Consider the following 13,896-nt stretch of genomic DNA (forward strand, 5'->3'; position numbering starts at 1 on the left):
CAATATTTAACATAAATGTCACCATCTGATGCATTGTACCAGAGTTAGCTTAAAGCTAATTTACATCTGCAGTCCCTTGGCAGGTCACTATTAAAACATCACATTGTAAAAACACTTGCTTGCACACACACAAGCGCACGCGCACACACACACACGCACACACACACACACACACACACACACACACACACACAATCAATCAAACAAACAAACAGTATGTATATCAAGTTAAAAGTATCAAATCAGTGGTTGCAGTGTTGAGTGTCCTTTAGCAGACTTTTCAGTTTGGTTTTGAAGCTGCTGAGAGATTCACTGTTCTTAATGTCCTCCGGTAAGGTGTTCCACTGAGTTGTGGCTTTCACAGAAAAAGCTGAGTGTGTTCCAGATATGTGGTGCATAATGACTAAACGCTGCTTCACCATGTTTCATTCTGACTCTTGGGACTGAAAGCAGACCAGTACCTGATGACCTCAGAGGTCGAGGTGGTTCATAAAGTAGTAGCAGATCAGCAATGTATTTTGGGCCTAAACCATTCAGTGCTTTATAAACCATCAGCAGGATTTTAAAGTCTATTCTCTGACAATTAGTTCTATTGAAACTAATTTTGTCAGAATAAAAAGCTTCCATGCTGCCTAACACAGTGTTCATTTCGTTAATGAAGATTATGATGTTAAATGTTCGTCAATGACTCATTTTTTCATGACGAAAAACGAGACTATGACGAGCTAAAGTGCATCACTGATAATGAAAACTCTGACCAACGTATGTTTTGTGTTTTTGAACGAGACGATGACGAGACAAAAACTTAAGTAACCGACCCCTGGACATTCAAAATCCATATTTTCTCCACTGTGCTTCTAATCTGTGAAAATACCATAGACTGTATAATAAATGGACGTAGTCTCTGTGAGCTCACCCGTCTGTTTCTGAAGTTTTGAAGCCGATCGTCGGCAGGTGCCATATTGGAAATGTTGAACTCAACCTAACTTCTGTGGAGCTAGTGTGAGGGTAAAGAGGCGGGGCTTTAACCTCCTTGCTGACAGCTACAGTGCTCCTGTCTGTCAATCAAGTCAGCTGAACCTCTGATTGGAAGACTCATAATCTTAATAACTTCTAAACAGCTGGGTTATGAAAAAATTCAGCCCCGTACAGTGTGTGCCGATCGAGAAATGACCTATCCAGACTACACTTTTTTTTTGAACCAGGCTGTAAACATGTTTATTTCTAAGGCTGAACAATTTTGAAAATAATCTAATTGCGATTGTTTTCCTGAATACTGCGATTGTGATTTAATATGCAATTATTTTTTCAAGGTCCTCTTCTCATGTATTTTTCAACAAACACAAGCAATTAATCAATCTGTATTATAATAACAATATTAGATTGAATTGTTCTTTCTCATAGGCTAGACTTCTGTTAAGATAAAGGCAAATGAAGCATGAATGAATATGAAAGATGGTTTATTTATCTACTTCAATTACAGTTGTAAACTTACTAAACACTATGACTTGCAGTTTTGTAAGTGTTCACCACAACTACTTAAAGCTGGGGTTGGTATTCTTGGAAAACTAGCATGAATTTGAATGTAGCATTTCCTCATGACTCCGTCTAACCCCTCCCCTCCTCTCTCAGAGCTCCTCCAAAACGACGCCCCCCCGCTCACATGCACGAGCGCCGCTGACTTGCGACCATATGATGGTGACTGATTCAAAACCGGTCCTCACCAAAACATTCTCATAGTGAAAGTTAAAAACACAAACAAACATGGCTGCTGTTAGTACTCACAACTGTCATGCTAGCATTATCCAGTTGTACTGGTGACATGATATCAGGAGAAAAGTTATAACACATATATAATACTGTAACAGCTCTACTGTTTGTTAAACATGTTCAGTGTAGATGTTCTTAATTCCTACAGTGTTGACAGTCAGTGAAGGCATCAGGAGAGGTGTAGAGTGTGTGAGCTGGAGAGAGGAGAGACAAGAGGAGAAGTTCTTTATTCATTCAAACATTGATTGTTGTTTTGTTGGTTGGTGTGATCACGGCCGACAGTGACCGGTTATTAAAGATCAACGTGTTCACCAATCGGCTCGTCATCACTACAGCGTCCGGACAGACACTACAGTACATCTACATTTCTGTAGGACTTACTAAATGTCATTCATTCTTCTGCTTGTCAGAGCCCCCGTGGTGAGAGCTTTTTAGACTCTGATCCGGACTACAGTCCTGAGCAAAGCACCTCATCGGGTCAGAGGGGACAGGCCCGAGGTGGAGCGAGAGGGGCAGTCAGTAGAGTCAGGGGAAGCAGAGGCAGGAGACGGAGACTCGGAGTGCACGCCGGGGAAATGTACGCGCAGGAGGCGGGAAGAACGGCTGGACGGGATTTGAATGGTTTAAAATTTTGGGTCCCAAAAAACGTTGATTGGTTGGTGTTTTCCCAGGTTTACTCCGGCTGTAGATAGCAGCTTTTCTTACCTCTTTTTTAAGAACACATTATGTATTGATTACCATCAGGACATAAAGATCATTTTAACTAGTATAACAAAAAGTGGATCTAAATCTGATTACCAACCCCAGCTTTAACAAAATTCTGCCAAATAAGTGTTTGAAGTTTACAGCATGTTTGGATGTGAGTCAGCTGACTGCACACAGAGGAGACGCTCAGCTGGCAGCTGCAGCTGAGGGACAGGTCTCTTTTTTCTCCGCTGCCGGACTGATTCTGACCCAGTAGTGGAGATGACTGACACCTGACCACGTACAACATGCTCATTTCTCTCAATAAGGAACACTGTAACTGGACACTGTGAGTCTTGAACATGATTCTGTTCAGTTGTCCTTTTGCAGTAAATCCAAAACAAAACAACAAATCAAAACTTAGCGTGGCTGAAGTTGTTTTCTTCTTCCCCCTCTCGCACGTGTCTTGTTCTTCAGAGATTTTTGGCCGTCGGCAAACCAGCTGAAAGGTGCACTACCACCACTTACTTCATGCATGTCACGTAAGGTTGCATCTGTGCACATGAAAGTTTTTGGTATTTTTTTAATCGCAGCCTTTGGGATTTGAAAATTGCATTCTATAACATCGCGATGTTGGTTTGAATTCGATGAATTGTTCAGCCCTACTGTAAACATGTTTATCTCTGCTGTAAAGATCGTCTTCTTTGAATTGGTGTGTACAGTCATGGCCAAAAGTTTTGAGAATGACACAACTATTCATTTTCACAAAGTCTGCTGTTTCAGTTTTTATAATGGTAATTTGCATATACTCCAGAATGTTATGAGGAGTGATCAGCTCAACTGCAGTTAATTGCAAAGTCCCTCTTTGCCTTGAAAATGAACTTTATCACCAAAAACACATTTCCACTGCATTTCAGCCCTGCCACAAAAGGACCAGCTAACATCATTTCAATGACACACAGGTGTCACACACATTAACACAGGTGTGGGTGTTGATGAGGACAAGGCTGGCGATCAATCTGTCATGATTGAGTGACTGGACACTTTAAAAGGAAGATGGTGCATGACACCATTGTTCCTCATCTGTTAGCCATGGTTACCTGCAAGGAAACACGTGCAGCCATCATTGCATTGCCCAAAAAGGGCCTAACAGGGAAGTTTATAGCAGCGAGTAAGATTGCACCTCAGTCAACCGTCTATCCAATTATCAAGAACTTCAAGGAGAGAGGTTCAATTGTTGCCAAACAGGCTCCAGGTCGCCCAAGAAAGTCCAGCAAGCACCAGGACCGTCTCCTGAAGGTGTTACAGTTGCGGGATCGGGCCACCACCAGTGCAGAGCTTGCTCAGGAATGGCAGCAGGCAGGTGTGAGTGCATCTGCACGCACAGTGAGGCGAAGACTTTTGGAGGAAGGCCTGGTGTCAAGGAGGGCAGCAAAGAAGCCACTTCTCTCCAGTAAAAACATCAGGGACAGACTGATATTCTGCAGAAGGTACAGGGACTGGACTGCTGAGGACTGGGGTAAAGTCATTTTCTCTGATGAATCCCCTTTCCGATTGTTTGGGGCATCTGGAGGAAGGCTTGTTCGGAGAAGACGAGGTGAGCGCTACCATCAGTCCTGTCTCTTGCCAACAGTGAAGCATCCTGAGACCATTCATGTGTGGGGTTGCTTTTCGGTCAAGAGAGTGGGCTCTCTCACAATCTTGCCTAAAAACACAGCCATGAATAAAGAATGGTACCAGAACGTCCTCCCAGAGCAACTTCTCCCAACCATCCAAGGGCAGTTTGGTGATGAAGAATGCCTTTTCCAGCATGATGGAGCACCTTGCCATAAAGCAAAAGTCATAACAAAATGGCTTGGGGAACAAAACATTAAGATTTTGGGCCCTTGGCCAGGAAACTCCCCAGATCTTAATCCCATTGAGAACTTGTGGTCAATCCTCAAGAGGCGGGTGGACAATCAAAAACCCACAAATTCTAACAAACTCCAAGCATTGATTATGCAAGAATGGACTGCCATCAGTCAGGATTTGGTCCAGAAGTTGATTGACAGCATGCCAGGGAGAATTGCAGAGGTCTTGAAAAAGAAGGGTCAACACTGCAAATATTGACTTATTGCATGAATTCTGTGTAATTCTCAATAAAAGCTTTTGATACTTATGAAATGCTTCTAATTGTATTTCATTATACCATAGAAACATCTGACAAAAACACCTTAAAACCCTGAAGCAGCAGACTTTGTGAAAATGTAATATTTGTGTCATTCTCAAAACTTTTGGCCATGACTGTATGTGGTTTCTGGCACTTCTCGAGCCAGCCCCAAGTGGACACTTGAGAAACTAAAATAATTGAAATAAATAAAACCGGGGGACCTCTGTTTAATATTTGACGTTTTTGCTGCTATTACTGTAAACAGATCTGCGTCTACAGCTTGATCTATTAAAGTTTGGTGAAACATCACACACGTTTGGTAGGGGTTTTTTTTGCCTTTATTTGATAAGACAGCCAAAGAGAGACAGGAAATGTGGGAAGCAGATAGCAGGGGAAGACAAATGGTTGCTGCCCGGAGTCGAACCAGTGACCTCTGCAACAAGGAATGTAGCCTCTGTATGTTAGACCACCAGTGCCCCACAGTTAGAAAGTTTTGATCAACTCCTTGTCAACATTTCAGAGTGCCGTGAACTGACTGTCTGTCCAGTGCGCCTGTCACTGCAGGTGCATTCAAGGACCTTCGTAAAAGTGCAATACAGCCCTGTGTTTTGTGTTCATGGCATTTTTACTTATATGACGAGAATCAAAATAAAGACATAATGGTCACAGAGAGAATGTTTATTTTTGACTTTTTTAGCAGGGACAGGCTAAATCATTTAACTTCAGATATTACACAAGCAAAAGTGTTAAAAGAGTGAAATGTTGCTATGTTGAGTGTGATCTGATGCTAAGCCAGCATGCTACCGTCAAAACAAATCAAGAAAAGTTTGATTTTCCGCTTCTAACGTGTGATATTCTCGACCCTCGATCACCAACGTGACTAAATATTAAAGGTGACATATCATGCAAAATTGACTTTTTAATGGTTCTCTACCTGAAATATGTTTCCCTGGCATGTCTACAAACCCCCCGAGAATGAAAAGAATCCATTCTGCCCCTGTTCTGATTTCTCCACCTTTCTGTAAATGTGTGTGAAACCAGCCGTTTCAGACTTCAGTGTTTTTGTTACGTAACAACAATATCCGGTCTGTCACGGAGTCAGAGCTCGGAGCTTGTTCAGCCCATAGACTGTATAAAATACAACTCAACCCCTCCTCCGTTTTTTATTCCCTGCACACATGTGTGCTAACAAGGAGCTTAGGAGGGAGGCATGCTAGTTGTAGGCTGTCTTAATAAACACAAAGGTCAGTTTTACTCCCCACGTCTGCAGATTTGAAGATCTAGTGGATGATTTTTATTTATCATGGATAAGTGCTAGCGCTAATTGGCATAGCCACATAGCTACATGTTCATAGCTGTAGCTGTAGCTGTGTACCAGGACACACGTCGACATACTGACAAATAAAACAACAAGAAACACAGAATCTGTGACCAATCCTTCAGAAAAGGTCCCGCTGCCTTTCTGGCAGAGGTCGGTTTTACTCCCCACGTCTGCAGATTTGAAGATCTAGTGGATGATTTTTATTTATCATGGATAAGTGCTAGCGCTAGTTAGCATAGCCACATAGCTACATGTTCGTAGCTGTGTCCCAAGACACACGTCTACATACTGATAAATAAAACAACAAGAAACACTAAATCTGTGACCAATCGTTCAGAAAGGTCCTGCTACAGGCGCCTCTCCGTCAGGATCAGATTCAGAGGGTTGAAGTAACGTGGTCTGTGAGCAGCCGTGTATATTCAGCCAACATGTAAACATTAGATCAACGTGCTGGAGAGCCGAGGACACATCCACTTCCGGAGGGGGCGTGGTCAGAGGGAAAACAGAGTGTTCTGAGGAGGACTGAAGAAGAGGGTTTTTCAGGCAGACCAAAATCTGATTTCAAAGTGTTTTTTTGAGCATAAACTTTAAAGACATGTTTTGGGGACCTCTTAGACCAATGAAGAAAGCGTGATATGTCCCCTTTAACTGAACTGAAGCTCTGCTGGTTCCCTTCCCAACTTCAGATCTTAACTCACAGGCGGCCCTGGCTATGTCATGGAGCACAAACCCTCTGTTTTCAGATTGCGTGTTTAACCTTCTTGTTAAAGGTTTTTGACGGGCCTGATACGGATATCTGATCGATTACATGAATATTTTAAAGATAGAAAGTGGTTTGACAAAAATCAAAGACTAAAAATGTGACTAAAACTGTTGAGCATTTTCGTCTAAAGGCCGAGACTAAATTTAAAATAGCTGCCAAAATTAAGACTGGCCTATCAGAATGAGTTTAATATGACTGAATATGTTTTTGGATTAAATAAATAAGTTTGAGCTCTTTGCTCTTTTCGCTGCCTTCATGGGACCAGATGGGGATTAGGACCATTAACTCCCAAGTCTTATTTTAATATTGCGTTAGCATAAGAAGGGAAGATACATTTTAGCACATTTGATTTTTTGAAATGTCGCTAAGAATGTTATCTCTCACCACAGGAGTCTACAGCAAGTCAGCAGCTCTTCATGTCCCTAAGGCAGACCTGAGTGGAGGAGTCCAGCCCATAGAGAGGCTTCCTCTCAGCGGACCTGGCACTCCCGGCCCTCAGATTCATGATCCTCCACTTCTTCCCGCTCATCAGCAAGGGCTAAACCCAAAACAACAGCACCCCAATTCTAGCCCCATGCCAGGCCCCAGCAGGAGGGCGATGACTGAGCCTCACCAGGGTGTTGAGTTTGTCAAGATAGGCATGGGGACCATGAAGGTAGAGGAGCAGGGGAGCAGAGGTGGTGGAGGTGGGATCTCCAGCTACAACAGGCCCACTCGCAGGGGATCCCCGAGGCCTACCCCCCAACACCACTTTGACATCAACGAGCATCTCCCCTGGATGATCGTGCTGCTGCTCCTCCTGGTGCTGGTGTTGATCGTGGTCTGCAGCGTGAAGCGAAGCTCCCGTGTGCTGAAGAAGGGCCCGGTGCAGGACCCCAGCAGCATCATGGAGAAGGCGATCCAGAAGAAGCCTTTTGCACCTTTAACTCAGGTCAAAGAGAAGTGGACCTACTCCTCAAACGGACAGGGTAAGACTGCTTTGGCTTTGTTTTCAGAAACAATGGTTCCAGTTAGAGAGAGGGACTTCCCTTCCCTGCTCAGTGTTTACTCTATTGACCTAACAAAGACACTTCTTTAGATGAACTCAAAGGAAAATCAATGTGCTTTACATTAAAAGATTAAAAGCATTGGAAACATTCAGATAAGCATAAAAGAACACAATTAAAATGACAAATATAATAAAACAGAAAAGAAAGGAACATTAGAAATATATTAAAAGTACATTTTAAACTTGCATTTAAAGTGAGTTAGAATAAGCTAAGATAGGAAGGCAGTGGTAAATAAAAAAGTCTTAATCTTTGATTTAAAGAGGTGAGAGTTGGAGCAGACCTACAGCTTTCAGGGAGTGTGTTCCAGATATGTGGTGCATGATGACTAAACGCTGCTTCACCATGTTTCCTTCTGACTCTTGGGACTGAAAGCAGACCTGTATCTGATGACCTAACCTGATGACCTCAGAGGTGCAGATTGTTCATACAGTAGCAGCAGATCAGCAATGTATTTTGGGCCTAAACCATTCAGTGCTTTTTAAACCATCAGCAGGATTTTAAAGTCTATTCTCTGACAGACAGGAAGCCAGTGTAGAGATCTAAGAACTGGAGTGATGTGGTCTACTTTTTTGGTCCTTGTTAGGATTCGAGCAGCAGCATTCTGTATGAGCTGCAGCCGTCTGATGGACTTTTTAGGGAGTCCTGTAAAGACCCCGTTACAGTAGTCTAGTCTGCTAAAGATAAATGCATGGAGGAGTTTTTCTGCATCCTGCTGAGACATGAGTCCTTTAATCCTTAATATATTCTTAAAGTGATAGTAGGCTGACTTTGTAATGGTCTTAATGTGGCTGCTGAAATTAAGGTCTGAGTCTATGACTACACCAAGGTTTCTGGCTTGGTTTGAACATTTCATCTGTGCAGATTGGAGCTGAGCAGTAACCTTTAACCTTTCTTCCTCCAAAAACAATCATTTCAGTTTTTTCTTTGTTTAACTGAAGAAAGTTCTGTCTCTCGTCCAGTCATTGATTTGTTCAATGCATTTACTCAGTGTTTGTATGGGACTATAATCCCCTGGTGATATGGTGATGTAAATGTGTGTGTCATCTTCATAGCTATGGTATTTTATTTGGTTGTTTCTTATTATCTGACCTAAGGGGAGCATGTAGATGTTGAATAGCAGAGGCCCCAGAATGGATCCCTGAGGTACTCCACATACGATTTTCATCCGCTCAGATGTGTATTTACCTATAGACACACAATAGTCCCGGTCATTTAAATAGGACTTAAGCCAATTTAGTACTGCACCAGAGAGTCCCACCCAGTTTTCAAGTCTGTCCAGTAGTACCTTGTGGTCAACTGTGTCAAAAGCAGCTCTAAGATCAAGTGATACCAAAACTGAGATTTTGCCATTGTCTGTGTTTAAATGAATATCATTGAGGACCTTGACTAGAGCGGTCTCTGTGCTGTGATGTGATCAGAATCCTGATTGGAAGACATCAAAACAGTCATTTATCATTAGATAATTGTTCAATTGTTGAAAAACAGCTTTTTCAGTAATTTGACTTAAAAAAGGGAGGTTTGATATCGGCCTATAGTTGTTCATTTCTGATGCATCTAAATTGTTCTTCTTCAGGAGGGGTTTAATTACTGCTGTTTTCATGGCCTGGGGGAAGACACCTGAAAGAAGAGACATGTTGACAATTTGAAGCAGATCTGAGGTCATGCAGTCTGAAACCTTTTATAATCCCCTGGTGATATGGTGATGTAAATGTGTGTGTCATCTGCATAGCTATGGTATTTTATTTTGCTGTTTCTTATTACCTGGCCTAAGGGGAGCACGTAGGTATTGAATAGCAAAGGTCCCAGAATGGATCCCTGAGGTACTCCACATACGATTTTCATCCACTCAGATGTTTAATTACCTATAGACGCAAAATAGTCCTGGCCATTTAAATAGGACTTAGCAGTTGCAGCAGACAGCAACTCTCAAACCTTTGAGTTCTGTGATTGTGCTGCTTTAATCCGCTGTTTGGAAGCAGAAAGGAGAGCTCACCTTACCGTAAGGCTGCAGGTAGCTCCCTCCGCTCAGTGGATGCTACATCTCCTGTCGGTACAGAGGAACAGCTCGAGCACATCTGGACATGGCCTGGCAGCCTGCGCCTGTGAGCCTGAGTTCAGGGCATGAAAACCATCGCCTTGCACCAGTGTTTTTTTAAACATTTGTGGATCACACACACAGCGGAGCCAATAGAGGGGCTGACTCAGTTATAAGTCGATCAATCAATCAATCTTTATTTGTATAGCGCCAAATCACAACAAACGTTATCTCAAGGCGCTTTTACAAACAGAGCAAGTCTAGACCACTCTATGTCAAATTATGAACAGAGACCCAACACCAAGACAGGATAAGACTCAGTCTGACCCCACCTTAATCCACCATGAGCATTGCACATCGCAGTATTTAGCTAGTTACAGTGGAGAGGACAAACTTCCTTTAACAGGCAGAAACCTCGAGCAGAACCAGACTCATGTTAGACACACATCTGCCTCGACCGAGTTGGGTCTGGAAAGACAGATAGAGGGGAGTAAGAGAGAGAAGTGATAGTGATGAGACGAGTAGTAGAAGCTGTTGCCGCTGGAGTCCAGCACGTCCGTATCAGCTGGAGTCCAGATCGTCCGCAGCAGGAGGACGTCTACGGCAGCTCAGAGGAACCTACCAGACAAGGGAGCTCAGGGACTCCAGAAAGGTCTATGGTTAGTAACTTTAATGGGACAGGGAGAGTTAAAGTAAGTGATGAAGGGGGGGGGGGGGGGGGGGGGGGGGGGGGGGGCTAGGATCCTAGTGTGGCAGTGCGCCAGTTCCCCCGGCAGTCTAGGCCTATAGCAGCATGACAAAAGCTGGTCCAAGCCTGATCCAGCTCTAACTATAAGCTTTATCAAAAAGGAAAGTTTGAAGCCTACTCTTAAAAGTGGAGAGGGTGTCTGCCTCCCGGGCCCTGACTGGTAGATGATTCAAAAGGAGAGGGGACTGATAACTGAAGGCTCTACCTCCCATACTACTTTTAGAGATTTTAGGTACAACTAGCAGGCCTGCATGTTGGGAGCGTAGAGTTCTAGAGGGGTAATAGGGCACTATGAGCTCTTTAAGATACGAGGGTGCCTGATTTTTAAGGGCTTTGTAGGTTAAAAGAAGGATTTTAAATTCTATTCTACATTCTATGTGGAGTCAGTGTAGAGAAGCTAACACTGGAGAGATGTGCTCCCTCTTCCTAGTTCTAGTCAATACTCGAGCTGTGGCGTTTTGAACTAGCTGAAGAATCTTTAGAGACTTATTGGGGCAGCCTGATAAGAGGGAGTTACAGTAATCTAACCTGGAGGTAACAAATGCATGGACTAGTTTTTCTGCGTCGCTCTGAGATAGGAAGTGTCTAATTTTAGAAATATTGTGCAAGTGAAAATAGGCTGACCTTGAGATTTGCTGAATTTGGGATAAATCTTGATCAAATAGGACTCCTAGATTCCTAGCAGAGGTGCTGGATGCCAGACTAATGCCGTCTAAGGTACTTATATTATTAGAAAAAGTCTCTCTGAGGTGTTTGGGGCCGATAACAATCACTTAAGTTTTTTCTGAGTTTACAAGTGATGACTTGTGTGCAATTTAAGGTGTTGGATCCAAAACACTCAGACCTTTATGCCATTTGCAAATTGGTCTTTCATTTGCAGATCCATGTACACATTTGTGGATTTGTGTTTGCATCTGTGGATCAGTCCACAGATCTTTGTACTCATTTGTGGATAATTTTATACAGTCACAAACAGTTCTTCTACAATAATAGCTCCATATATAATTAGCAGAATGCCAAACCTGCCCTGTCAGCATCTTCCATGTCTCATGTCTTTTTCTGACCCTTTCAACACCAGTGGACTAGAATAAACCTCAGAGTTCTTCTTTCTATCCTTGACTCAGCAACTCATTTAAAATTCACTCTTACCCTCATCGCGTGTGAAGATCAAACAGAAGAGGAGCAGCAAAATATAATAATAATAATAATAATAACTTTATTTATATAGCACCAAGTAATCCTTTTGACAGACAGGGAGGAGGAATTTTAACAATGCAAAACAGAATACAACGTGAGGTTAAAAAGAATACACGTACATTAAACAGAATGAAGTGGTGAGACAGTAGACCAATAAATCATTAAGAGGTTTTTCAAGGATAAATAAATGAAATAAAAAAATAAAAATGGAGAAGTAAATAAAAGCATTAAAAGGACAATAAGAGTTTTTCAGAATGAGAGGATGACATCACATCGGGAAAATTAGAAAAGTGAAAAGCATAAATTAGAAACATTAAAATAATAAATGGAAAAAAAATTAAATAATAATAATATAAAAAAAAATGAAAAATAATTAATTAGTTGGATCAAAACTAAAACTAATAATTAGATAGAAGTAAAAGCAGTTAGAAGGATGAAGACACATAAAAGCAAGTCTGTAAAATGTGTTTTAAGAAGAGATTTAAAAGATGTCTCTGACTCTGCAGCCTTACCTCCTCAGGGAGGTCGTTCCAGAGTCGAGTGGCTCTGATGGAGAAAGCTTGATCCTCTTTGGATTTGAGCCTCAACTTTGGAATGACCAAAAATGCCCCACCTGAGGATCTAAGGCCAAGAGACGGCTTGTAGTTTGTTAGAATATCTGTGATGTAGGTCGGGGCGTACGGAGCCCCTAAAGTGGCGTGCAGAAATTTTTTTTTGGAAAGTATCTCGTGCGCACGAGATACTTTCTCGTGCGCACCAGGTACTTTCTCGTGCGCACCAGATACTTTCTCGTGCGCACCAGGTACTTTCTCGTGCGCACCAGATACTTTCTCGTGCACACCAGATACTTTCTCGTGCGCACCAGATACTTTTCTCGTGCGCACGAGATACTTTCACGTGCGCACGAGATACTTTCACGTGCGCACCAGATACTTTCTCGTGCGCACCAGGTACTTTCTCGTGCGCACCAGATACTTTCTCGTGCGCACCAGATACTTTCTCGTGAGCACCAGATACTTTCTCGTGCGCACCAGATACTTTTCTCGTGCGCACGAGATACTTTCACGTGCGCACGAGATACTTTCACGTGCGCACGAGATACTTTCACGTGCGCACCAGATACTTTCTCGTGCGCACCAGATACTTTCTCATGAGCACCAGATACTTTTCTCATGCGCACGAGATACTTTCACGTGCGCACGAGATACTTTCTCGTGCGCACCAGATACTTTTCTCGTGCGCACCAGATACTTTCTCGTGCGCACCAGATACTTTTCTCGTGCGCACCAGATACTTTTCTCGTGCGCACGAGATACTTTCACGTGCGCACCAGATACTTTCTCGTGAGCACCAGATACTTTCTCGTGCGCACCAGATACTTTCTCTTGAGCACCAGATACTTTCTCGTGCGCACCAGATACTTTCTCGTGCGCACCAGATACTTTCTCTTGAGCACCAGATGCTTTCTCTTGAGCACCAGATACTTTCTCGTGCGCACCAGATACTTTCTCGTGAGCACCAGATACTTTCTCGTGCGCACCAGATACTTTCTCGTGCGCACCAGATACTTTCTCGTGCGCACCAGATACTTTCTCGTGCGCACCAGATACTTTCTCGTGAGCACCAGATACTTTCTCGTGCGCACCAGATACTTTCTCGTGCGCACCAGATACTTTCCAAAAAAAATTTCTGCACATGTCACTTTAGGGGCTCCGTACGGGGCGAGACCCAGACGAGCTTTAAAAGTGGTCAGTAAAATCTTAAAATCTAAAAGGTAGAGGAAGCCAGAGGAGAGAAGAGAGGACAGGAGTGATGTGATGTGGTCTGTTAAAACCAGTTAGAAGCTGAGCTGCTGCGTTCTGGACCAGCTGGAGGCGAGAGAGAGATTTATTGGTGATACCGGGGAGGAGGGAGTTACAGTAATCTAAACTGGAGAAGATGAGTGTGTGGATAACTTTCTCCAGATCGGCTTGTGACTGAATGGATTTGACTTTGGAGATGCATCTTAAATGAAAGAAGCAGGACTGGACAGTTTTCTTGATGTGGTGATTGATGGTTAATTCTGAATCGAAGATGACTCCTAGGTTTCTGGCAGTTGGTGTGATGTTTGATGACAGTGGGCAAATGGAGCTTTCAATCTGAGCAGTGTGAGAGTGTGGACAGTTGAACAGTATGATTTC

General features: G+C 43.0%; 1 protein-coding gene across 1 annotated transcript in view; it reads left to right on the forward strand.

Moving 5' to 3' along the window:
- tnfrsf21 (tumor necrosis factor receptor superfamily, member 21) overlaps window positions 1-13,896 on the forward strand; it is a 64,334-nt gene that overhangs the window by 19,809 nt on the left and 30,629 nt on the right. The window contains exon 3 of the mRNA XM_034698947.1: window positions 7,077-7,655. Coding sequence (XP_034554838.1) covers window positions 7,077-7,655 — 579 coding nt within the window. The remainder of the gene's footprint in view (window positions 1-7,076; window positions 7,656-13,896) is intronic.

This window comes from Notolabrus celidotus, chromosome 13 (assembly GCF_009762535.1).
Source record: "Notolabrus celidotus isolate fNotCel1 chromosome 13, fNotCel1.pri, whole genome shotgun sequence".
Classification (NCBI taxonomy): Eukaryota; Metazoa; Chordata; class Actinopteri; order Labriformes; family Labridae; genus Notolabrus; species Notolabrus celidotus.